The following is a 25,780-nucleotide window of genomic DNA, read 5'->3' as shown; positions in this document are numbered from 1 at the left end:
TTGTCAAATGTCGATATTCTCATTTATACTATTTATAAGAGGATTTCCCTTTTTAGATTGGACTTTTATATGTTTCAAAAATACTCCTATACCTTAGGTTTAATAAGAAAAAACTTGAGAACAACCTGGTTAAAATATATCTCGAACTCTACTTAAAATGCCTACAAAATAAGATATTCTCCTATTAATTCATGTTTTCAAAACAAAATTATAAAAAAAAAAAAAAAAAATTCCATGTCTTTGAATGGTAATAGCGCATTTCAAAAGCTCATTAGTGTAATCCGTCGGATTTTGAGAAGAAAAAGTGTGATTTGCCCTGTAACATACTGCATATCATCAACAGCCTGGTCTAAAATATCAAGACTACGGTTTTACATATATACCCTCCAAGGCAATAATATCCGCAAAATCGACACCAGAAGCTAGCGTGAATCGTGATACGCTGCATACGCATATGTTTTTATTTTGGACCTTTTGATAAAGCTCCAACTACCCAGCCTTGAAGGCTATATTGGTCATTTCACCTGAACAAACCAACACGCGCCAAAGAAATTGTGTACATTTCTATCCCTTCCCGAGCGTGTGCCACGTGTCCACTCCGCAGCAAGTTTACGAAGAAACACACAAGGAAACACAAATGAGAAGAGCCTGAGAGCGAATAGTGTAAGAGCACACGGATCGATGACGTGGCAATTTTTTTTGGAAATCCCGCCTAAACCCGGACTTCAATTATTTCGTGATTCAATTTTAATTTTCGTTTTAGAGCATCCGCACTGCTGGTACTATTTTGTATTTTCTCACTTCGCTCACTCTCACTTCTCATTTCTCATTTCTCATTTCTCTCCTCTCCACTCTACACTCTCACTTCTCTCTGTTTCGTCGCCGCTCTCTCCTTCCCACCCATCACCATCCCGAAACCATCCTCGCCGGAGCCGGAAACTCTCTCTCTCGCTTTCTCTCTGCGCCGAAAACCCTAACCCTAGAGGTAAACTTCTTTAACTCGGACCGAGTATCGCCGATTCTCACCGTTCCGCTACCGATTCTCATCGTTTTCCGTCGTTTTTTTTTTGGTAGAGTTTCGCCTCGAAAGGTGGTAAGGCAAAGGCTGATTCCAGAAGAACTGACAGCAGGTGAGTTTTTCTTCGTCTTTGATGGTACTAAGTTAGATCTCAGATCTGTTATAGTTTAACTCACTCGTATATGTGTGTTATTTTTTTTGGTGATTTCAGGCTGAAGAGTAAAGGTGCTGCAGCGGCGGGAAAGAAACAATCGAAGAAAGCTGCGAAGGATCCAAACAAGCCAAAGAGGCCTGCTAGTATTTTGTAAGGAATTTCGCTCTTCTGTTCTTTATGTCTTTTGCGTGAGGTTAGCTTTACTTAATTCAATAATGCAATTTGTTTCTCTTAGAAATGTCTTGCAATCACATGCTCAGCAATGCTGGTAAATCTTGTTTTTTAAAATTAATTGTTTACATGTACATGCATTCACACGTCATCCTAGGATAACTTATATATGTCAGTCATGGTTCACATGTCATCCTAGAGTATATTATGCATACACTTTGTGCAATACATGTCTCCCTAGGGTAGATTTTACATGTTATACATCCACTTGCCCTTCTTAGGATAGACTTGCATCATTTTAATTTTTTTTAAGTAAAAAATTTGAAGTCTAAAAAATTTAAAAATATACTTACTGTGATTTGTAAACAAAAGGTACCAAAGTATTTCCACCTTCGATGGAATTCAATTACTGGATTAGGTATGGACTCTTTGAGTAACAAAATCACCTGTACACATACATACGTACATATATACAAAAAATAGAGAACTTCTAGCAATTGCCTTCAGTTTAGACAAACAAGGACACACAAGCAAAAATACATACAGACATGGAGAGAGAGAGAGAGGGAGAGGATTTCTTCTAGCAAATAGAAAACAAGAGAACTATAATAATGCATACCCTAACAAGTCCAGGCGATCAAAAAGGTGGTAAAATCTCTTGATGATAAAAAGCAATCATCATAAAAACTACAAAAAAATTAAAATCTTCTTCCTTCTATTTATTTACAGATAATTAGAAGTTTCATTAGCAAACATACCAATGCTCGTAACATTTGCAGCAGTAAAGCTAAATGGCTAAATGTGAGGCATATGCATCCAAACTCAACTACCTCAAAACTCGAGACATGCTTACTGGCATTCTATTTTTTCACTTTTCTATTATTCTTTTCAAATGGACTAAACATCCAAGAATTGAACACTGCCTCTTTCAGATTGCAACCAGCAATTTATATTTGAAACATTTGCATAACACACAAAGGCCACATAGTTGAAATAGAAATTAGCATTACTATTAGAGTATTGAATTGTCTATTCAAAATCTGAATTCTTTTGGACACTACCATATTTTTTCCATCGCCGTGTCCAAAAAAAAACTCAACGGGAGGCTTTTTGTCTAAACCAAAGAGAACAGAATTGTCTAAATCAAATGACAAAAGAAATATTAAAAGGCACATTTTAGGAGCGTTTCAAGGAAATAAGGCACTTTTATGAGGCAGTTTGGAAATTTTACTAGGACAAGCTTTCAAAACCAGAGCACTCTTTCACGTGTCCTTCACTACTCGTAGCGAATAAAGATGGTATTAAACAAAGCAAGAATCCAAGCCAGATCATTTGGTATCTTAATCAGATGAAACAGACTAAAAGCTATAAATAAAAAGGTCATTTCTGTTGAAAAATAAAAAAGTAACACCGTCAATCATTTCTAGCAACACCATCGAATCATATAATTCTAACAACTTCTCTATAAGCTACAACACTAGCAACACCATCAAAAAACAAATAGAAAAATAAAAAAGAAAGAACAAGGAACTGTCCTAATCAGTAGAAATTTTAATTACAACTGGTTCCACTATCCAAAATCCCCCTCAACAGCAATTGTTCCCAGCAATTTGTAGAAATTCCCATTCCTTTCTCCTGATGCTCTTAAATGAGGTTGGTATACGTCATAACTCACAAGAGGTAATTTACTTATACTATCTTGGTAAGCTTTAAAACGGTCAAGGTTCTCATCAAATTCTTGGAAATTGGTTGACATCTACAAAATGCAACATGAAGGAACATTAAAAATTTTAATTTTCTTCAGGTAAAAAAATTTGAAGTCCAAAAAATATACTTACTTTGATTTGAAAACAAAAGGATCCAAAGTATTTCCACCTTCGATGAAATTCAATTATTGGATCAGGTATTAACTTTTTGAGTACCGTATTTGTCTGCATCAGAAAAATTTATTCAATATGCTGCTTTCAATATCAATATGTAAAAAGTGCAAGTTTTGTTTGGTAAAATGCACAAGGAGAGGCTACATGGAAAATGACTTGTGAAGACTTAAAAGTTGTAGATTTAATTACATATTTACTCCTTAAAGGTTATAATTTTTTTGAAAAATATATAGATAATAGAAGTTTATCTATGAAGAGACTTATAAGATTTGTATTTTGCACTTGTAACAAAAACAAACAAATCAAAGAGGAGAACTAACAGACATGAGAAAATCAGAAATTGAAATACACTGCATGAACCCCCCAAATACAAGACCATTCAAGGTTATCATAACAACATGAGCAAAACCAATTATCAAGGTTATCAATGGTGAAGGCTCCAAATCACCGCAATGTTATAAGAGTTAATAAACACTCACTTTGTTTGAACCTTTTTTGTACTAGGCAAACACTTTCAGCACCCCCTAAAATTTTTATGTAAAAAAAATAATTTAATATACTCAAAATCGTCAAATAAAAAAGATGAGAGAAAAAGAAACAACCTCTTTAAAAGGTAGGCTAGTCTGAGTCAAATGAACTTGAATAGACTCTAGGAAATTGAACCTATATAAGAAAATAAAATTAAAATTAAAATTAAAATAGATAAATAAATAAAAGACAGACCACAAGCAAATAAGGGAAATAATCAACTTACAGATCATTAGAAGATTTTCTTGCTTTTTGAATGTAGTTCACATTAACTAGTATAAGAAAAAAAAGAATAAATTAAGTCAAGCAATGTATGATTTGTGTGAAACAAAATACCATTATAACTTAAATTAAAAATACATACCCAGATACTCTTCTTTGGGAGTATCTTCTCCCTCACAGCAGAACTAGGATAAAATGCTTGATATTTCCTCATTAGAAATAAGTCCTGCAATAACTATTAGGAAATAAAAAACAAAAAGCTCAAATACTATGCAAACATATAAAATATAATAAATAAAATCTTAAAATTATCTAAATTAAAAAAGTTCAGAATCTATCTCACCATGAATGAGATCCAGAAACTGCTTTCCAATCTGATCCACAATGTTGAACTCTGGGATTCCAAAGCTAGTGGGCCTTCCATGAATATCACTTGGAATGATGACTCTATTCTTAAAAGTCCTTAACAAAATTTCTTTAAAACCTTTTGGAAATCCAGTATCCTTATCCCAAATCCGATAACTCTCCTCATCAAAAAATTCAGAAAACCCTTCCCCCTTCCACTTAGGATAGTTCATTGCATAGAACTCCTTCTCAAGTAGAAAACCAGACAAATCAGCCCCACCTTCTTTCGTAAATTGTACATCACAACCAATTGCGGCAAAAGAATTTGCCACCGCATTACAATGTCTACTAACCCAATCAAGCTCGACGCTAAAACCCTTTCCTTCAAGGAACTCATCTCTTATCTTCTTTAGGGTTTTGTCAATCGGTCTATCTTTCAAAACCTTATCTTGAGCAAAGATTTCGAGAGATGTGGAGTGTATCCAGCTGGATATGTAAGTCCTTCAAACCATATCTATTCGTAACCAACTTCGCCCATTGGCACACAACCTTCACATCCAACTCCAAATTGTACAAAACACCACCTTTTCTATCAATCGAAGACAATGATGTACCACAACATAATAGATAGTAGGCCTGATCAACCACAAGAAGCCCGGTCCTAGCCAATTTCTGGTAGGTTTTCTGTCAGCTATTTGCAGTTTTAAGTTTTCTTTGAGCATTTTATTTATTTACTTTGTTAAATTGTCAGGTATTGAAACTGTTGTTAATAGACCAACATGGATACCAAGTAAAAATCATCTATTTACCGCCAATATTGATGCTGCAGAGCAGAACTACCGAGCAAATCCAGTTTTGCACCGTAGCATCAATATTGGCGGTAAATGGATGATTTTTACTTGGTATCCATGTTGGTCTATTAACAACAGTTTCAATACCTGACAATTTAACAAAGTAAATAAATAAAATGCTCAAAGAAAACTTAAAAATGCAAATAGCTGACAGAAAACCTACCAGAAATTAGCTAGGACCGGGCTTCTTGTGGTTGATCAGGCCTACTATTTGTTATGTTGTGGTACATCATTGTCTTCCATTGATAGAAAATGTGGTGTTTTGTACAATTTGGAGTTGGATGTGAAGGCTGTGTGCCAATGGGCGAAGTTGGTTACGAATAGATATGGTTTGAAGGACTTACATATCCAGCTGGATACACTCCACATCTCTCGAAATCTTTGCTCAAGATAAGGTTTTGAAAGATACACCGATTGACGAAATCCTAAAGAAGATAAGAGATGAGTTTCTTGAAGGAAAGGGTTTTAGCGTCGAGCTTGATTGGGTTAGTAGACATTGTAATGCGGTGGCAAATTCTTTTGCCGCAATTGATTGTGATGTACAATTTACGAAGGAAGGTGGGGCTGATTTGTCTGGTTTTCTACTTGAGAAGGAGTTCTATGCAATGAACTATCCTAAGTGGAAGGGGGAAGGGTTTTTTGAATTTTTTGATGAGGAGAGTTATCGGATTTGGGATAAGAATACTGGATTTCCAAAAGGTTTTAAAGAAATTTTGTTAAGGACTTTTAAGAATAGAGTCATCATTTCAAGTGATATTCATGGAAGGCCCACTAGCTTTGGAATCCCAGAGTTCAACATTGTGGATCCGATTGGAAAGCAGTTTCTGGATCTCATTCATGGTGAGATAGATTCTGAACTTTTTTAATTTAGATAATTTTAAGATTTTATTTATTATATTTTATATGTTTGCATAGTATTTGAGCTTTTTGTTTTTTTATTTCCTAATAGTTATTGCAGGACTTATTTCTAATGAGGATATATCAAGCATTTTATCCTAATTCTGTTGTGAGGGAGAAGATACTCTCAAAGAAGAGTATCTGAGTATGTATTTTTAATTTAAGTTATAATGGTATTTTGTTTCACACAAATCATACATTGCTTGACTTAATTTATTCTTTTTTTTCTTATACTAGTTGATGTGAACTACATTCAAAAAGCAAGAAAATCTTCTAATGATCTGTAAGTTGATTATTTCCCCTATTTGCTTGTGGTCTGTCTTTTATTTATTTATCTATTTTAATTTTAATTTTATTTTCTTATATAGGTTCAATTTCCTAGAGTCTATTCAAGTTCATTTGACTCAGACTAGCCTACCTTTTAAAGAGGTTGTTTCTTTTTCTCTCATCTTTTTTATTTGACGATTTTGAGTATATTAAATTATTTTTTTTACATAAAAATTTTAGGGGGTGCTGAAAGTGTTTGCCTAGTACAAAAAAGGTTCAAACAAAGTGAGTGTTTATTAACTCTTATAACATTGCGGTGATTTGGAGCCTTCACCATTGATAACCTTGATAATTGGTTTTGCTCATGTTGTTATGATAACCTTGAATGGTCTTGTATTTGGGGGGTTCATGCAGTGTATTTCAATTTCTAATTTCCTCATGTCTGTTAGTTCTCCTCTTTGATTTGTTTGTTTTTGTTACAAGTGCAAAATACAAATCTTATAACCTTTTCTCTTCATAGATAAACTTCTATTATCTATATAATTTTCAAAAAATTTATAACCTTTAAGGAGTAAATATGTAATTAAATCTACAACTTTTAGGTCTTCACAAGTCATTTTCCATGTAACCTCTCCTTGTGCATTTTACCAAACAAAACTTGCACTTTTTACATATTGATATTGAAAACGGCATATTGAATAAATTTTTCTGATGCAGACAAATACGGTACTCAAAAAGTCAATACCTGATCTAATAATTGAATTTCATCGAAGGTGGAAATACTTTGGATCCTTTTGTTTTTAAATCAAAGTAAGTATTTTTTTTGGACTTCAAATTTTTTTACCTGAAGAAAATTAAAATTTTTAATGTTCCTTCATGTTGCATATTGTAGATGTCAACCAATTTCCAAGAATTTGATGAGAACCTTGACCGTTTTAAAGCTTACCAAGATAGTATAAGTAAATTACCTCTTGTGAGTTATGACGGATACCAACCTCATTTAAGAGCATCAGGAGAAAGGAATCAGAACTTCTACGAATTGCTGGGAACAATTGCTGTTGGGGGGGATTTTGAATAGTGGAACCAGTTGTAATTAAAATTTCTACTGATTAGGACAGTTCCTTGTTCTTTCTTTTTTATTTTTCTATTTGTTTTTTGATGGTGTTGCTAGTGTTGTAGCTTATAGAGAAGTTGTTAGAATTATATGATTCGATGGTGTTGCTAGAAATGATTGACGGTGTTACTTTTTTATTTTTCAACAGAAATGACCTTTTTATTTATAGCTTTTAGTCTGTTTCATCTGATTAAGATACCAAATGATCTGGCTTGGATTCTTGCTTTGTTTAATAAATAGAAGGAAGAAGATTTTAATTTTTTTTGTAGTTTTTATGATGATTGCTTTTTATCATCAAGAGATTTTACCACCTTTTTGATCGCCTGGACTTGTTAGGGTATGCATTATTATAGTTCTCTTGTTTTCTATTTGCTAGAAGAAATCCTCTCCCTCTCTCTCTCTCTCCATGTCTGTATGTATTTTTGCTTGTGTGTCCTTGTTTGTCTAAACTGAAGGCAATTGCAATGCAGGTATGAGCTGAATGTTGATTTGTTGCATGTCCATGCCGATAAAAGCACGTTCCATTGATTTGACAAAATCAATGTTAAGTATAATCCTTGCGAACGGAGTAGACTCAGAGGGATATTCTTAAAGCAGGACAACCTTATCCAAGGTTTGCTTTATAATTACAGTTTTAAACCTGCTTTTTGTCTGCATAATCTTTAATGGTTGCAAACTGGATTGAAAATCAATTGCATTTGGAGAAACATTTTGAAATTAGTACCAGCTTTATCTTTTGTTCGTTTTCTGTCCTTCATAATTGATTTATCATCTTCATTATAAGTTTCAAAGTTTGGAAAAACATCACACAAACATAAACATATTATTTAGAACCCTGGTTTTTTTAATACCAGAATCCAACAGACATGTTTACAACTATCAGGTGTCCCGTGTGCCTAATCTGGTTTTACAATATTTACTAGGTAAATTAATTTAAATGGATTTTTGAAACTGAGAATATGGTTGTATATCAGCATTATATTGTTGACTAGTGTAAGAAAGACTTTTTGGTGGACGGAACGAGTTTGAATAAGCATGTTTAGCAGTGTTATCTTAATTACTTGGGTTTGCTGTGTGAATATTTTCTTTCCATTTTTACTATAAGAGTCCCTGCACATGAAGCTATGACCTGATCCCGGGAACGCTCCAATTCCTCAAATATATGATTATTGTGCTCCACCCAAATAATCCACATCACACACTGCATTACCAAATTCCAAATATTTGACGAATGCTTTCCCAAACAATTCCTTCACCTTGCCAATAGATCAATCACCCTCTTTGGTGAAACCCAAGAGACTCCAAAAGATCTAATAGCAAAACTCAATAACCAAGAAGCGTCCTCACAATGAATCAAGAAATGGTTAACATCCTCCCCACTACATTGGCATAGGCAACACCAATCCATTATTGTAAAACCTCTTCTCCTCAAATTATTATCTGTGAGAATCTTCCCTACACCAAACCTCTTCTGATGTGGAGCCTCCACACCCCAAATTATCTTCCATGGAAAAGTAGTAGAAAAAGATCCCTGCAAGGCACTATAAAAAGAGTGTATGTCAGAGTCTCCATTCTTCTTCAATCTCCACCTTACTTAATCCCCATCCTCATTAAGAGGGTTATGTGACTCCAATAGATGAAGAAAAGCCCCCACCAACTCCATCTCCCAATCATTAAAACCGCGTTGGAATCTCAATCCCATCTCTGCCTTTTCCCCACCTTCTGACTCATCAACACATTTGCCAGAGCGCCTCCCTATTCAGAGTGTTCTCAAATAAAAGTGAGAAAGTCACTTTCAGTGGCTGATCTCCCCAGCAGCAGTCATGCCAAGACCGAACCTTACTCCCTAAGCCAATCTAAAAACTGTAGCCCTATATCCTATGTCAGTGGGACATATCACTGCTGCATATATAAAATTGATTCATTTCAATGGAAAATTTTCTGTTGTGTAATGTTGTTGGTGTTGGTTTCTTGGTTTTCATTTGGGCATGCCTATCTCAATCTTATCAGTTGCCTCCTAAATATAACTCAATAATTACACCAATTAGACTCTTGATGGTCTCAAAATAATAAATTTTAAAAAAATCTATATGAATATATATTTTCTTTACAATTATGTCATATGATGACATACACCAGCTAACTTCATTTACCTTTTACATCATAGATATTACAGCTTGGCCGCATTATAAGAATATCTCACTCAGGTACTGCTCATAAATACTATACGAGTGAAAAGAGCACAACTGAATGAAAGATGAAGTATTTTTACTCCTGTCACATAATGAGTGATAGAGTTGCCAATACTTTTGCCCATAAAATGTCCACTTCAAAAATCAATGTATTATTCTCCCGTAATACTTTATTTTAAAAGCATGTGTGCACCTCAATTTGCATGTTGATTTACCTTTAATGGAGACATTTTTGCTCTTCCTCAAATTTGTGCATTTGTCAACTAAGCCACTTATTTTGGGACAGACAGAAACAGAGTAATTGAATAAGGAAATAGATAAACTGGCAGGATGTCCATTTGGTGAGGATTAGAAATTAAGGAGGATCAGATCTTGCCGTATAAAGAGTTGTTATCCTTGACAAACCAGGATCATGATGCACACTCTAAAAGAATCTATATTTTGTTTAGTCTTTTATGAGGCCTCGATCATTTTGTTTTACACGTTTTCATATAAATATCTTCGTCTTGTTGCAGGCCATCCCCTTTTGTTAGATAGTGTTTCCATTGAAACCATTGCCATTTCATCGCAGCTTCTCTTGCTTGACAGATTTGATATCATTCAGACCTTGGGTTAATTATTCTACTTGCAGGTCTGGTTCATGGGCGAATTCTCCCATATTTCAACTCAATTTGATCTTTTGAGTTAACTTGTTACCATCTGTTTCTTAATTTATATCTCAAGTATTTTGGTGTTGCTAGACTTGTATTAAAAAAAAAGAAAAAAGTATTTTGGTATTGCTAGAGATTTTTTCGAAACTTGTTAACATGTTAGTGCAGTGTTCTTTGTCTGAGAACTAAACACTTAATCGATTTTTTTGAATTCAATAGCTGTTGAAGTATTATGCACCAAGCTTATACTCTTGAGACAAATTTTTTTTTTCATTTTTCTCCCCTTCAATATAAGTGTGTGTGTGTATATTACCTTTTAATTATTTGTTCTTTATAGAATTTTTTTAGTTACTTTTTCCTTTATCAGTACCAATCTTCCTAATAATTCCAGTGGCATACTTGTTACCTTATGGTTTTATGTAGCAAAACTATTGTTGGCATCCAACAGCTTTCTTTGTTTCTTCATAAATCAGGTTGTTTCGGCTTTCTTGGAAAATTATGGAAGTCCTATGAAAAATTGTGATGCTCCTACCCATGGCAAACAAGATGCCCAGAATGGGCTTGTTGAATAAGCTTCTCCTTCCTCAGATGCCTTGACAAGGATTTCTTCTTGGAGGATGATAGTGCGTGAGAAGGGCGAAGTTAACGTGTCTGAGTAATTCCTCTTGACCTATATAGGATATTGTAGTTAAATATCCTTGCATTAATGATCTTATTATGACTAACATCTACTTCTTTTTGGAAAAATAATTTTTATTGCAGGGATGATTCCAAGAATCCCAGATTTTGGTCAAGGGTATGCTTGCACAACATGGCCAAGTTAGCCAAGGAAGCTACAACTGTACAGCGTGTCTTGGAATCTTTGTTCTGCTATTTTGATAATGGCATTCTCTGGTCTCTAGAACATGGTGTCGCTCTTTCTGTCTTGCTGGACACGCAGTCAACAAAAGAGAAATCTGGTAATTAAATTTTTTTTTCAGTTTCTTAAAATTGTTCTCAGTGAACTCAACCTGACTTACTTTCTAACACAGTTTTGTCCTTTATGAATTGTCATCTTGGACGTAATGAGTCCCTGAAAACAACCCTTGTGATGTGTGTGTAAATAACAGAAACCACCCTAACCATAATAAGGTTGTTCTGACTTCACTTTTTGTGTCTTATTATGTACTCTTTGTGTCCTTGTTTAGGTTGAGCCTCCGTTATTTACAACTGATGATGACGTTTTACCCAATGCATTTGAAAGGCCAGCTGATTCTGGCACGCAGCAGGGCATGGAAAGTACAACCCTACTCAGTGTTGATGAACTCTTAAATTCAGTAAGTTCTCTATTTTTTGTATATATGTACGTATGTATGTGTACAGGTGATTTTGTTTTTTGCTCATGAGTGTACAGACGAAGTTTTTACTTTTTTAGATCTCACTCTTCATTTGATATTATACAATTCAGATTGTAGAATTATATGATCCTATGATCCCTCTTTTAGCAAACGACTCTAATCACTCCAGCACTCCCAGAATCGCTGGGAAATGGCATTATTTAGGATCAGTAGGATCATACAACTTTATGTTGCCACACTAATCTTGCATCTATTATCATTTGGGCTATTACTGCTGCAGACCAGCATGAAAACTGTTTGAGATCTCATTTCTCTTTAGCGATTAGCGCCTCTGATTCTCCACTTGAATATGTGTTTGAGAGAGAGAGTTGGTGTATTTAAATTTCGTTAGTTTTGCATTTAGATATAGAAATGGTCTTAATGGAATTCAAAATTACTAATTATTTTAACATAACTATTTGTATTTGGAGCCTTACAGTGGTCCGAGATATAACAAAGATTTAGACACAACAATATAGCCTCCACCCTGAGTGGTAAAAGATAATTTTGAATCACTTGTGATAATATATGAGAAAAATTCGTGATGTTTCCCCAACTCTATCATTGCAATCCTCCACCCTATCATTCCTCTCTAAAATATGCTATGCTTTCGTTTCTATCACTCTCATTGTGAGTCCTATTGGTTATTATCTACTGTTACAAAAGTCCATCCTAGGCAAGCCATTCTTGTGGTTCCAAAGTGGGACTAGGTCCTAAGTTCTTGAGTTTTGGACATAGATAGAGAGCATGGGTGACATCCTCCTGGTGAGTTTGGCAAATATCACGCTTGTCATTGATGATAACCTGGCTTCGAACAAAGTTTGTCTTTGAAGGTAAAGAATTTCTACACGCTCAACAGGCCAGAATTTTGACTTTACCAGGAACATTCAAGCACCGAATAGTCTGTTTTTTCTTTTGCGGATTATTCTGGGGGCTTCCCTTCAATAAATCCCATTTTACCAAAGAAAAAAAAATTTCCACAAGTTTTTGCCAAAGCTCCACATTTACCTAACAATGGGATTCAATATCTAGCACAAGAATCATCGAATTATATGAGTGTAAAGTGTAAACTTCCAAGACAAGACCAAGAGACATTAAGTTATTCGGTGCACAAGGTGTATTATATCTTCTCTTATATAAAAATGTGCAATTCAACCCACCAACCTAAACCCTGGGAGCATATCTAGCAAGCTCTTTAAACACATTTTGCTTTCCAAATGGAGAGCAAGCCCACAAAAACTAGCTCCAACAGCCTCTCCAAAATGCAAAAGTTTTTTTTTAGAGCATATACACAAGGAAGGGGAGAGGGTTCTAACTCAGAGGCACACTACAAATTTCACTAAAAAACTATGATAACTTTTAAGAGAGTGTGTCAACTTATATTACACGCAACACACTTTCTTAAGCAACCATGCAAGCTAGTGGTACAACTAGACTTCCCTTCTAAAGTAAGCCCTAATAAGTAGTAAGTAATAACATGAAATTCAAAGTTTTACTTGCTGGAGGGAATTATGGAAATAATAAACTTTAAAGTTAAGCCCTAATAAGTAAGAACATGAAATTCAAAGTTTTACTTGCCGGAGGTAATTATGGATATAATAACTTAAAATCTAACCGGGGGATGGTGGGTATGTTCCTAAAAAGTTAGAATTTGACTCACTTCTAGTTTTTGTGACCCTCACAGAATGATAATGAGAATTCATTTTAACCAAAATTAGCAAATCTCCACTCTCTCATGCACATTGGATTCCATAATTCCATCTATTGCCCTTCTAATTATATATTTGATGGAGAGATATGATGAAACTCTCACAATCCAATGGTCATCAAAGACAAAAGTTTAGTCAATCATGCTACTACGCGTCTATAAAATTTGAAGAATTCAATTAATCAATTGTAGTTTATAATTGATAGAATAATAGTGGAGTGGAGAGGGAAATAACGTAAAAAATTCCCCCCCCCTCCCCCCCCTCCCAAAAAAAAGACGGGTTATTTTTCCTTTTATCGGTAGTAAAAGGACTTGTATTTATCGTTTTTCAACTAAGCTTATCTAATTAATACTAGCATTTTTTCCCCCTCTTATTTATTAGATTCAATCATTTAAAAGCATATTAACATTTAGGGACTTAAAAATTGCAAAATCGCTGATAACTATGAAACTAGATTACATCGAAAACTAAAGAAACTATCAAGGAATTTGAGGATTTCTGTATACATTTTAGGAAGGAAAATCTTGAAAATTATTGTCCACAATCTCAATTTCAACCCAACCCTTGTGTGTGTGTATATATATATCTTTGGGAGGATTATGACTAATTTGTTTGGGAATTATCCGGGAATTATCCAGAAATATGCTTATACTAACAAGAATTTAAACATTTAAAAATTTTTGAGGGGGCCAAATATCATTTTTTCTAGGGGCTAATTTACGTCTAATAAATAATACGAGGGGAAATAAAAAGAATTGTTAAAAAGTTTGGCTGCTGAAGAAAGATAGGCATTTCCTAATTGACTCCAGCTACCCTAATTTTAGATTAAATTTCTTTAGGAGTAGCTTCTACACTAATGTGTTTTTGAGGTTTCTCCTCAGATCAAACACATGAGGGGAGTAGATTTAGAGATGAAACTAGAGGAAATATGGGCATTCCTTAACAGACTCTAATTATCCTATAACAAATTAAGAGACATCCATGACAACTAATGAGGAAGTATCTTATCATTCCCACATCATTCTTATACCTGTAGCTTAATGAATTCAAACATTGCCACATTGGCAGCTAGACTTAAATTTTTTTACAGTTCATTCCTACAGCTGTTGCTTAATGAAATCAAGCATTGCTGCCACATTGGCAACTAGATTTGAAGTCTTTGACTGTTCTGTCTTGCTATGTGGCATATACAGAATGCACATATAGTAGCGCTAGTCTGCTAGACAGTAGACAAAATGGAAACATCAACTCTCCATGGTAATTTATTACATTAAATTTTTAGATCACATGTACCGAAATTTCTCATAGTAATATAAGGGTGTTAAGCAATTTGGTAGGCCCTGAAGCAATTCGCTTGTAAACTACCATATTGAATGCTCCAATAGCTTCTTTGCCCCATTCCAGTGAATCTTTTTCTTGCTGATTCTTTCTCCAAAGTGTTATAAACTCATTAATGTGTATCTTTCTAACAGGTTCCAGAGCACTCACTTACCATTATTCGCCTTAACTGTTTTGCAACCACCAGTCGCATGATGCATCAGATTTGTTGTGGCCAAGTTCAACAAACATTTTTGACACACTGCACTGAACCAAATATTTGCTTTGTAGCCTCTGCAATCAGTTGAGAATCATAAGAAATAGGGCACCAATATCTAATTAACATTTAAGACTGTATAAGTCATGAAGCAGAGATCAAGCCCCAATTTTACCAAGATGAAAGGCATATGATGTATATTAAAAATAATAACTAATAAGAACCAATGGAAGATTATAGTGTTTATAATCCTCAAAAAAGAAAAGAAAAAAATATTAGTGTTTATGAATTTGTCATCAGAAAGAAGAAAGTAGAGAAAGAAAAAATGTCAAAACAAACCAAATAAATATTTATCTTCTTTGGTCATCAAGCACACCTGGTCATGCAAGTTCAACCTAATCAAAGCTTATCATTCATTTTCAAATTCACAATTCCAACTTAACAATAATAGCCAATACTTGTAAAGTTGGATTTGACCCAACTACACTATAGTTTTATAAAGCAGTTTGCTTTATCTACAGTAGCTGACCCCAAAATTTTGGGACTAAGGCTTTATTGTTGTAGACTTGTAGTATTGCTTATCTACAATCTTAATCAAAAGTCACAGAATGAGGTATTCCAGTGATGAGATTGCTGGAAAACATTAGAGGAAATAAGTGCTTAAAGTTACAGAACAATAGTTAAAAACATTTTTGCAAATTAGTTACAGAATAAAAAGCAACTCTTATTAGTGCATCTGTTTCTCTCCAGCCACTCCCACATTAGAGCCATAGAATAATCCACCATCGCCACAAAGACATAGCAACAATTTGCAACTCTCAAGGCCAATGATCTATGCAGAGTCAAGGGTACCATGCATGAATGAAAAACTTAAAATGTTACTTATCAAAAAAAGAAAAAAAAAAAAGAAGAAAAACTTCAACTGTAATTTCAAGGAGACATAGCAAAAATTTGCAATTCTCCAAGTTAATTCCTTCCAAATAATTTCATCAATATGGGAGCATGTCAAGCACGATTTTCTTGATGTTCTTGCCGATTATGGCTAATTCTTTAATGAAATTACGTGGTACTTCTTCTCAAGCCATAATCTTTAATGAAATTTCGTGATACTTCTTCTCAAAAAAAAAAAAAGAGTTGTCAATGCCTTTTTACCTTCCCTGTCTGAATATAGATCTTAGATTCTTCAACATCAGAATTAGGATCTACAAATGATGCCGCCTTGGACTGCATTTCACAGTGTACTTTTAGCAATGAAACCATGTCAAAGTTCTCCTAGTAATAAAGGAAAAACTATTTATGAGTTTCCCTTCAACTTTCTTAAATGATAAAATTTCTTCCAGGCCCACTAATTCAAAGAAACAGCATGTTAATTGTTACTTTCCAAGATGAACCAGCAGAACAGAAAGGGTTAATTATATGACATGATCATTCTTGATCTTTTTTTCAAGTTTCATACTCAAGAAGGCACATAACAAAAACACCAAAATTCAATTCTATCATGCGCAACAAACTATGGCATACATAAAAACTTAAAGAGGATCTACAATTATCATCACTATAAAGTGAGAACTCCAAATTTTGTTCAATCCAGTAATAGTAACAAAGAAGGTAAGCGAAAAACCAGGTCAAGATTTTCATTTTTCTCAATTAGCAGCAAGAAAAATGAAACCCACTCTCATATTACAAGCACTTTTATCCTTAGGAGTAAAACCAATCCCCTTTTCTCAGATATTTGCTAATGTAGTGCCAAAGAAGTATTTATTCAACAGTTTGTAAACAACCCCCCTTTTTCACATTAATTTAATCAAGAAAAGAAATAGATTTCCTTGCAAACAGAATCCAATATGCAGTAACTAATTAGCAATTCTTAGAGACTGGAATCAAACAAAAACTCTAATCTTCCTCGGTATTCAGGTTTCTTGCACTCCAAAGGACCTACATATCTGTCAAACAAGGTATATTTATGTTTACTGCACTGCAACATTTATGTTTACTGTGTAGAGGTGCTTTTGACTTGGTTCCCATGATGAATTATGGACACCACTTGAAGTACCTAAATTTAAAAAAAGTAAACAAGATAAATAAATATAAATTCTCAAATAAAACTTAAAAAGATATACATATGATAGCACACCTACCATAAATTAAAAACTTTTTTTTTCCATGATAAGAAGAATCTCTCAAGATTCCTCTTGATTTGCAGTAGAACGCAAACATCATATGTAATACTTTTTGAACCTGCAAAAAGACAATACAAAAAAGAAAAGAAAAAAAGAATGCTAGTGATATCCACAAAAGACAAAGCAAAAAACACTTCAGGTTTTGCTGCTATTGTGATGACTTGAGAAATCCTGAAAACTCATTTAGATTTCTAATTAAAAAGAAATAAAAAAAGATCATCATTTAGGATAATCAAAACAACCATTGTAAGCATCCAAATCTTGATAGCAGCAAATGTGACAATACAAGGCATTGAGAGTCCCCAGGTAAGTTGAAGGGATTGCAGCACAGTTTCTCCATGTAAAAAACCCATTCATTTAAGAACTCTTTAGAAAGAGTAGAACCACAGCATATTACTGTTTAAATTACTTTGAGCTTTAGTTATTTGAGGCCTCACTTGATTGCATGATCTCTACATTTTTCCCACCTAAACTAGAATAATCCAAAGGAGAAAAGTACTCTATAAAGATTTTACTTTTTTTGTGAAGTGTGATTTCTTTCAGGCAAGAAATCGATAATTAGTATCTCTTTAAGCATATAAAAGCATATTTAAGCACGACCCATCATTCTAGCACAAAAGTCCTTAAGTGTTTTTAAAAACATGAAAAATCAAACTCAACTGCTTGAAAGAAAATTCTAGTTCAGTTTTAACACCAAAGTATTACAGACCCACAAAATTGCAACTTCAAACAGGCAAAGAAAATACAAGTTCAGCTACTTCATTTGAAGAAGCAGTAGGAATACAAGTTCACCTCCTTTGTTTGCAGGACAAGAGCTGAGTAATGGGCATTTAGGTTCTCATACTGGATAAAACTACATGTAAGCTCCTCAAGAGCTGGTTTCGAGGCAAAAAGTAGCTTATTTACAAATAGGGTCCGGTTAATGGATGCCCTTAAAGCATCTGTTAATGGGTCATTTTAGAAAAGTTTCAATACCATTTTGATGGAAAATATAAAAAGATGTCAAATAAATCAGTTGTTCTTTCTTTTCCCATAAAAAACTTCTAAAAATATTTCTTAAATTAATTCCCTTAGGGCATTTGTTAACTTTTCCCTTACAAATATAAGCATCTGCTAGTAGTATCTATTGAATATATATGTTTGTTTTCCAAATATGCAGGAAGGGTTTATGTGGGTTTGACACTTGAAGTAGATAAGAATGATGATCATCAACAAGAACTTCAAGAAGAGTATACTGCTGGTCCAGAAGTCAATTGAGTTAGCACCACCATTTGTGGTAGTGATCACATAGAGAAAGTGAACAAGGACTACAAAGATCCTCTAGAAATTCTTGAACACGTGAAGGTTAACAATACGCTTGAATCTCCAATTTCAACCATAAAAGGTGTTTCCAAGGATTCCAAATAAGAGGATTTGAGTTTTATTAGAGAGGAGCTGATTTAAAAAACAACTTAGACATGTGTTCATTGAGTTTTACTGCAAGCTTGGTCTGCTAAAGCACTACAGGTGATAACTTGTAAGTTGGTGTCTGCAATAAGACAAGGTCTTGCTTTTATGTCATTTCATTATTTTGTGCTTATTCATTTTGCAAATGGATGGACCAGTTTTATGAATCTTATTCTTATAGCATTTTCCAAGATCATGGAAAAGTATGAAAAGTTCAGATTCACACTTAACAAGTGTATTGTTCTTTAGATTCCTAAGTTGCATACACTTATATAAGTTAGTCAAATAAAATTATAGAAAATTTCATTTCGATAATAGTATTCTAATGAAAAATGTTTAACTTATGTAGATCACATCAAGGAGACATGTGAATAGTGGATAACTCTTACAAAATTTTTTGTTTGTTGATAAACTGCTGGACAATCCCTCTTACAAGCACAGTCTAAAACTTCAGGGAGATTGTCCTTATTACAGCATAAAGCATCTAAAGAACAAGATAGTTGTTACCTTGGCAATTTAACCTAATCTGACAAGGTTTCGTTTTATCTTTTGATGTTTGATCATAATATTGGTGAATCGTACATGTCAGATTTTACACATTGAAATTTTAGAATTTGGATTTTAACACCTTAAGTTTTATTCAGTTTATCCAAAAAATTAAAAAATATACTTACTTTGATTTGAAAACAAAAGGATCCAAAGTATTTCCACCTTTGATGAAATTCAATTATTGGATCAGGTATTGACTTTTTGAGTACCATATTTGGCTGTATCAGAAAAATTTATTCAATATGCCGTTTTCAATATCAATATGTAAAAAGTGCAAGTTTGTTTGGTAAAATGCACAAGGAGAGGCTACATGAAAAATGACTTGTGAAGACCTAAAAGTTGTAGATTTAATTACATATTTACTCCTTAAAGGTTATAAATTTTTTTTAAAATATATCGATAATAGAAGTTTATCTATGAAGAGAAAAGGTTATAAGATATGTATTCTGCACTTGTAACAAAAACAAACAAATTAAAGAGGAGAACTAACAGACATAAGGAAATCAGAAATTGAAATACACTGCATGAACCCCACAAATACAAGACCATTCAAGGGGCTGACCCCCATCATAACAACATGAGCAAAACCAATTATCAAGGTTATCAATGGTGAAGGCTCCAAATCACCGCAATGTTATAAGAGTTAATAAACACTCACTTTGTTTGAACCTTTTTTGTACTAGGCAAACACTTTCAGCACCCCCTAAAATTTTTATGTAAATAATATACTCAAAATCGTCAAATAAAAAAAAAATGAGAGAGAGAAAAAGAAACAACCTTTTTAAAAGGTAGGCTAGTCTAAGTCAAATGAACTTGAATAGACTCTAGGAAATTGAACCTATATAAGAAAATAAAATTCAAATTCAAATAGATAAATAAATAAAAGACAGACCACAAGCAAATAGGGGAAATAATCAACTTACAGATCATTAAAAGATTTTCTTGCTTTTTTAATGTAGTTCACATCAACTAGTATAAGAAAAAAAGAATAAATTAAGTCAAGCAATGTATGATTTGTGTGAAGCAAAATACTCTTCTTTGGGAGTATCTTCTCCCTCACAGCAGAACTGGGATAAAATGCTTGATATTTCCTCATTAGAAATAAGTCCTGTAATAACTATTAGGAAATAAAAAACAAAAAGCTCAAATACTATGCAAACATATAAAATATAATAAATAAATAAAATCTTAATATTATCTAAATTAAAAAATTCAGAATCTATCTCACCATGAATGAGATCCAGAAATTGCTTTCCAATAGGATCCACAATGTTGAACTCTGGGATTTCAAAGCTAGTGGGCCTTCCATGAATATCACTTGGAATGATGACTCTATTCCTAAAAGTTCTTAACAAAATTACTTTAAAACCTTTTGGAAATCCAGTATCCTTATCCCAAATCCGATAACTCTCCTCATCAAAAAATTCAGAAAACCCTTCCCCCTTCCACTTAGGATAGTTCATTGCATAGAAATTCTTCTCAAGTAGAAAACCAGACAAATCAGCCCCACCTTCCTTCGCAAATTGTACATCACAACCAATAGCGGCAAAAGAATTTGCCACCGCATTACAGTGTCTACTAACCCAATCAAGCTCGACGCTAAAACCCTTTCCCTCAAGTACTCATCTCTTATCTTCTTTAGGGTTTTGTCAATCGGTGTATCTTTCAAAACCTTATCTTGAGTAAGATTTCGAGGGATGTGAAGTGCATCCACCTGGATATGAAAGTCCTTCAAACCATATCTATCCGTAATCAGCTTCGTCCATTGGCACACAGCCTTCACATCCAACTCCAAATTGCCCAAAACACCTTCTTTTCTATCAATGGAAGACCATGATGTACCACAGCATAACGGATAGTAGGCCTGATCAACCACAAGAAGCTTGGTCCCAGCCAATTTCTGGTAGGTTTTCAGTCAGCTATTTGCATTTTTAAGTTTTATTTGAGCATTTTATTTATTTACTTTGTTAAATTGTCAGGTATTGAAACTGTTGTTAATAGACCAACATTGATACCAAGTAAAAATCATCCATTTACCGCCAATATTGATGCTGCAGTGCAGAACTACCGAGCAAATCCATGATGTACCACAGCATAACGGACAGTAGGCTTGATCAACCACAAGAAGCCCGGTCCCATCCAATTTCTTTCCTGGATTTGCTCGGTAGTTCTACACCGCGGCATCAATATTGGCGGTAAATGGATGATTTTTACTTGGTATCAATGTTGGTCTATTAACAACAGTTTCAATACCTGACAATTTAACAAAGTAAATAAATAAAATGCTTAAAGAAAACTTAAAAATGCAAATAGCTGACTGAAAACCTACCAGAAATTGGCTGGGACCAAGCTTCTTGTGGTTGATCAGGCCTACTATCCGTTATGTTGTGGTATATCATGTTCTTCCATTGATAGAAAAGGAGGTGTTGTGGACAATTTGGAGTTGGATGTGAATGTTGTGTGCCAATGGGCGAAGCTGGTTATGGATAGATATGGTTTGAAGGACTTTCATATCAGGTGGATACACTCCACATCCCTCGAAATCTTGCTTTAAGACCTTTTCAGCCTGAAAAAATTCATTAAAAAAAAAAAACAATTCTTGATTAGTAATAAACTTCATTGAAAAAATATGAAAGAAAAATGAGGAAAACAAAAAAAAAAGCACACAGGCCGTGTTCTAGAAGCAACAGGAAAAAACTAAGTAACAATGAAAGTACAAAAATCACGCATATCCCGTAAAGAAATAAAAGTAAAAACACCCATAGCATTTGGCCAATCAAACAAGGTCTTGAAAAGAAAATTCAGATCAACCTACAAATTTTCAGATCAGCAGCTTAATTTATTTATTTTTTTGTTAAATAAAATCAACCTACAAATTTTCAGATTCTGAGTACATTGTTTGCAAATTAGCAAGCCATCTTGGTTATGAGCTCTAACTCCACCCAGAAACGACATAAAAATTCATCTGCCATATGAAAAATGTGCAACTAAAGAATCTAGAAATGAGAAAAGACCAAGACACCAACTTGAATTCTGAGAAAACAACAATAATTTATCTACAAATGGTCTTGCTAAAATGATTTATACAGAGTGACAGTCTATCTGGGAAATTATGATTTTTTTATGATATAACTCCTTGACAATGTCCTAGTTCTGTCTCACCAACTGATTTTCTTATTTGTTTCATTGGCTCAATCTCGTTAAGCTATTGTCTTCTTCCTCTCTTCATCAGATTCAACACAGGATGAATTGGCCACAGCATATTCATGTTTTTCAGGAACGTCAGATTTTATTTCAAAATCTAGATTTCAGAAATCATAAGAAAAAATTGTCTCAGACTGAGGGTTGCAAATTGAGCTTCTGTCATCTTCACCATCATTTTCACGGTAAGAAGTCTCTAGATAAGCCTCATCTCCTTCCTCCTCCGTATCATCATCAGTAGGATATGCAGAATCAAGTTTGTCATACAAAGCTTCATCCCCTTGGTTTTTCACAACCTCCCCATTTGTTCAATTTCAGATCTTATTCTCTCCACTTTTCTCTAAAGGGCTGAAATATGGGTAAGGAGAGCTTCACGTCTTTGTAGCTCAATTGAACGTGCCAAAGCCTTCCCCTTTGTCAAAAGATTCTTTGGCCTCAACATTGCAGGTCTCTTATATTTCTTTCCCCGGAATACAATAATTGCATATCCTTTGCAAACTTTATCTACTGAAACCAACACACCTCCACTCTCAGCTTCTAGTGCCAATGCAATTTTTTTTACATGGTCAAAAGTTTTATCCCTCACCAAGATCTTAACCAATTCGCGGTACTTCCAATGCAGGTGCATGTTCTCCACTGTACCATCAAATACTCCACGTCTACTAAGAAGTAAGAAAGATTTCATCTGCAAACCTAATTTGCGAAACATAAACCTCTCCTCATCAGTTAAGCTCTCTGGGCCAGCTTGCCGCTCTGCTGGTTTTAAAGACTCCTCTACTTTAGAAAGGGCTCTCTTTCCTCTCGCTACCTTTCGTTCAGCAGGGGCTACCTTTCGTTCAGCAGCAGTGAGCTTGTTTTCAAGCTTTCTAACAAGGTCGGCATGCCTTAATACTTCTGCTTCCCTCATCATTTTTTTCTCATGACGATCATCCAGAGTCTTACCCCACCTAGCATTTGCATCCAAAGTTTCCTCAAGTGTACCAGCAATTCCAGATTGCTCAGTTATTTCAACTCTTGGAATGATCAAGGCCAGGCCTCTCAACCGTGCCTGCTCCTCTTCATCTTGCAGTGACTTTGCCAATCTCTCCCTCTCTAGCAAGGCTTCAGTGACATCTGGTGACAAAAAATTATTTCCTCTATAGAAAACCAAGAAGTCCTTGTTTCTTGACAGCAGAATGCCTCCTGTCAATTTCTTGATCTCTTCAGCCGTGCTCTCACTAGTAGTCAGTTGTGCACCACGCTTAAGTGCAATCTTTGCAATTGAACTTCTTTCCCACAATTTAATCATGGCCATAGCTAGACCTTGGAGATGCCTGTTTCTACCTAATGCAAAATGTGGAGGAAGAACCATGGCAAGCCTTCGTACATTTGTTGCACCCTTTGCTCCAAGTGTTGATCTCACTCCATAAGGAAGTATTCTGAATGGAGGTTGGTAACCAGGACAACTGCTGGGAGCATATCTGCATCTACGGGTAATGGATCACACCCAGACCAATCTGTGTACCTAGGACCCAGACCATCTAAAAGTTTGTCTACTTTATCCTCATACTTCACTTCTGGCAATGGTTCCCTGACTTTCTTCTCTACAGCAGTTGAATTTGAATTTGCTTGGGGTGCATGCACATTACCATCAGTACCAGATTCAGAAGGACCCCTAGTAGTTTTTTCAGTCGCTGTTGGTAAGGAATTAGAAGGAAACTCTTTTTTCTTAAGTATTCGTTTGTTCAATTTCACCTCAGGAACCTCAAAGCTCACTCCTCTATATAGAGAAAGAGAAGTGCCAGACCTCCAAATCACCAGTCCACCAGTCTTTCTCTCCAATATCTAATGCATTCTCTTCATTTTCAGGGCAGCCGCACCTTCGAATTTCAGCCTTACAATCTCCGACGTCTTCCACCTCTCACGAATCATGTCCACGACCTCTTGAGTAACACCGGCACCCCCAATCCTTGTCTTGTGCTTCTTCTGAAATGTCAAAATCCTCAGCCTCCTCAACTCTGACTCTGGCAGAGTCAATTCAGCCAATGAAGTCCTACTCTTTCTCCTCGCCATAATCCCACCTTCCTCTTCCTCCTCCTTCGGCTTTTCCCACGGAAACCTTACCACTCCATCACCTCCAAACATACTCTCAACCCCCAATGGCGATTCTGGCGAAAACCCACCTCTCGAATTCGGCAACATTCCTTCCTCAACATAAAATATATCCTCCACAGACCCTTTTTCAATAACTCTGTCGTTACCCTTCTCTTTACCCTCATTACCATCATCAATGTACCCAAATTTCTTCAACTTCTCCACAATCTTCTCCATTGTACTACTACTACCACCACTACTACGATCACTCTTCACAGAGCTTGAATTCAACACATTGCCACTCCCACTCCCACTACTACTACGATAATTCAACACAGCCCGGGGCTGTTTCGGGCCATTTTGTTTGTGGGTTTCATTCCATTTATCTATCCAACAACTACTAATGCTAGAAGTGGGTCGTTTTTTATATATATAAATAACAGAAGTGTATTAATCAAAAGTCCAGGTACACCAGGGGTGTACATGGAAAACAGTACATCAAACACAAATTACAAACATCAAGCATTTCTAAAAAATTAAACCAAGGGAAAAGACTAGAACTCTAGCAATATTCAATAGCATTGTTGTTTTTATAAGCAAAGAAAGAAGAAATAGAAAGGAAATTACCTCAAGTTTTGATGCCATGACTGCCCTCATTGGGTAGGCTCAATGAAGACGGCCCCTGATTGGGGACAAATGCTTGTGATTCGTGATCCTTTTGTTGACAATTTAGTCCAAGGAGTGGATAGAAATTTGCTTTAGGTTTGACTCCAGTGCTGGGCCTCGGAGGGACTCAAGTCTTGGGCCAGGATGAGTTTTGGACCCAATACTTAGTTGATGTAGAACCACGGGTGGAGACCTGCCCATAGTCATACAGTTACCTTGGATAATGGGCTAAGTAACTTTCTCAATACTAATAATACAAACCTTAGCCCAGACCCACACTCCTCTGCTTCAGCTGCTTCTGATCCGGGTAGAGTCATATTTTGCAGTGTGAGAAGTCTTGGACAGCAGTCAAGTGCCTTCAAAGAAGAGATTCAGGACTGAATTTGGGCAGCTAGGGAGGAACATCCGCCAGAAATTTCTCTGTGGATTTTTCTCAAGGAAAGGTACCAATCTTGTCTCCGTTGAATCTCCATCTGATACTATTGATATTGTTTGTCATACTAATGTGGAAGCTCCAATCTATCCAAAAGGGTGCTGGGCAGCTAACCCTAAGAGGTTAGGGGTATTTCTCATAATCCTATGCAAGTAATTCTCATGGTGCAATCTCTATCTTGCAGGTACAAGGATGCATTCTCACAACAATATAGCTCACACTTGCCCCCAAGAAAATTAACAACTCCGATCCAATCCGCTACAGGACCTTGGCAATTAATTATCAAAGTCACTAGGTTCAGAGATAAGAAAAGGGATATGAGTG

General features: G+C 35.0%; 1 protein-coding gene, 4 long non-coding RNA genes and 1 pseudogene across 10 annotated transcripts; 3 read left to right on the top strand and 3 right to left on the bottom strand.

The window, feature by feature from the left end:
• Nucleotides 1-791: 791 nt before the first annotated feature.
• LOC142628198 (uncharacterized) lies at nucleotides 792-16,048 on the top strand. Of its 5 annotated transcripts, XM_075802246.1 has the most exons (10): nucleotides 792-985; nucleotides 1,075-1,130; nucleotides 1,230-1,322; nucleotides 7,918-8,060; nucleotides 9,615-9,654; nucleotides 10,155-10,270; nucleotides 10,763-10,944; nucleotides 11,052-11,248; nucleotides 11,477-11,605; nucleotides 14,847-16,048. In XM_075802246.1, the coding sequence occupies exons 8-10, from the start codon at nucleotides 11,195-11,197 to the stop codon at nucleotides 14,997-14,999; spliced, it is 336 nt and encodes a 111-aa protein (XP_075658361.1). In that variant the 5' UTR covers nucleotides 792-985; nucleotides 1,075-1,130; nucleotides 1,230-1,322; nucleotides 7,918-8,060; nucleotides 9,615-9,654; nucleotides 10,155-10,270; nucleotides 10,763-10,944; nucleotides 11,052-11,194; the 3' UTR covers nucleotides 15,000-16,048. The 5 variants fall into 5 exon arrangements, with proteins under 5 accessions (XP_075658361.1, XP_075658360.1, XP_075658362.1 ...); XM_075802245.1 differs by lacking the exon at nucleotides 9,615-9,654; XM_075802247.1 differs by lacking the exons at nucleotides 7,918-8,060; nucleotides 9,615-9,654.
• On the bottom strand, nucleotides 3,821-4,474 carry LOC142628201 (uncharacterized). Its single transcript, XR_012843004.1, has 3 exons — nucleotides 4,317-4,474; nucleotides 3,978-4,208; nucleotides 3,821-3,886 (listed from the first exon to the last, which is right to left on the bottom strand). It is a non-coding gene; the product is annotated as an uncharacterized LOC142628201 (long non-coding RNA).
• On the top strand, nucleotides 6,304-7,104 carry LOC142626740 (uncharacterized). Its single transcript, XR_012842627.1, has 4 exons — nucleotides 6,304-6,349; nucleotides 6,435-6,495; nucleotides 6,574-6,618; nucleotides 7,051-7,104. It is a non-coding gene; the product is annotated as an uncharacterized LOC142626740 (long non-coding RNA).
• Nucleotides 14,847-25,648, bottom strand: LOC142628199 (uncharacterized). Of its 2 annotated transcripts, XR_012843002.1 has the most exons (6): nucleotides 25,285-25,648; nucleotides 24,985-25,216; nucleotides 20,312-21,649; nucleotides 17,047-17,146; nucleotides 16,061-16,961; nucleotides 14,847-14,985 (listed from the first exon to the last, which is right to left on the bottom strand). It is a non-coding gene; the product is annotated as an uncharacterized LOC142628199 (long non-coding RNA). The 2 variants fall into 2 exon arrangements; XR_012843001.1 differs by lacking the exons at nucleotides 20,312-21,649; nucleotides 24,985-25,216; nucleotides 25,285-25,648 and having other exon boundaries at nucleotides 17,047-19,807.
• On the top strand, nucleotides 18,466-25,774 carry LOC142628200 (uncharacterized). Its single transcript, XR_012843003.1, has 3 exons — nucleotides 18,466-18,604; nucleotides 25,350-25,466; nucleotides 25,641-25,774. It is a non-coding gene; the product is annotated as an uncharacterized LOC142628200 (long non-coding RNA).
• On the bottom strand, nucleotides 21,751-24,807 carry LOC142627807 (CRM-domain containing factor CFM3A, chloroplastic/mitochondrial-like; annotated as a pseudogene).
• Nucleotides 25,775-25,780: the final 6 nt, after the last annotated feature.

This window comes from Castanea sativa, chromosome 3 (genome assembly GCF_040712315.1).
Source record: "Castanea sativa cultivar Marrone di Chiusa Pesio chromosome 3, ASM4071231v1".
NCBI classification, from domain to species: Eukaryota; Viridiplantae; Streptophyta; class Magnoliopsida; order Fagales; family Fagaceae; genus Castanea; species Castanea sativa.
This window is presented reverse-complemented; position numbering and strand designations above follow the sequence as displayed.

Coding starts and splice junctions, on each gene's coding strand:
- LOC142628198 (XM_075802249.1), top strand. CDS start 11,195: ATGGTGTCGCTCTTTCTGTCTTGCTGGACACGCAGTCAACAAAAGAGA. Junction 11,249..11,476: donor GTCAACAAAAGAGAAATCTG/GTAATTAAATTT, acceptor GTCCTTGTTTAG/GTTGAGCCTCCGTTATTTAC. Junction 11,606..14,846: donor TTGATGAACTCTTAAATTCA/GTAAGTTCTCTA, acceptor TCTTTCTAACAG/GTTCCAGAGCACTCACTTAC.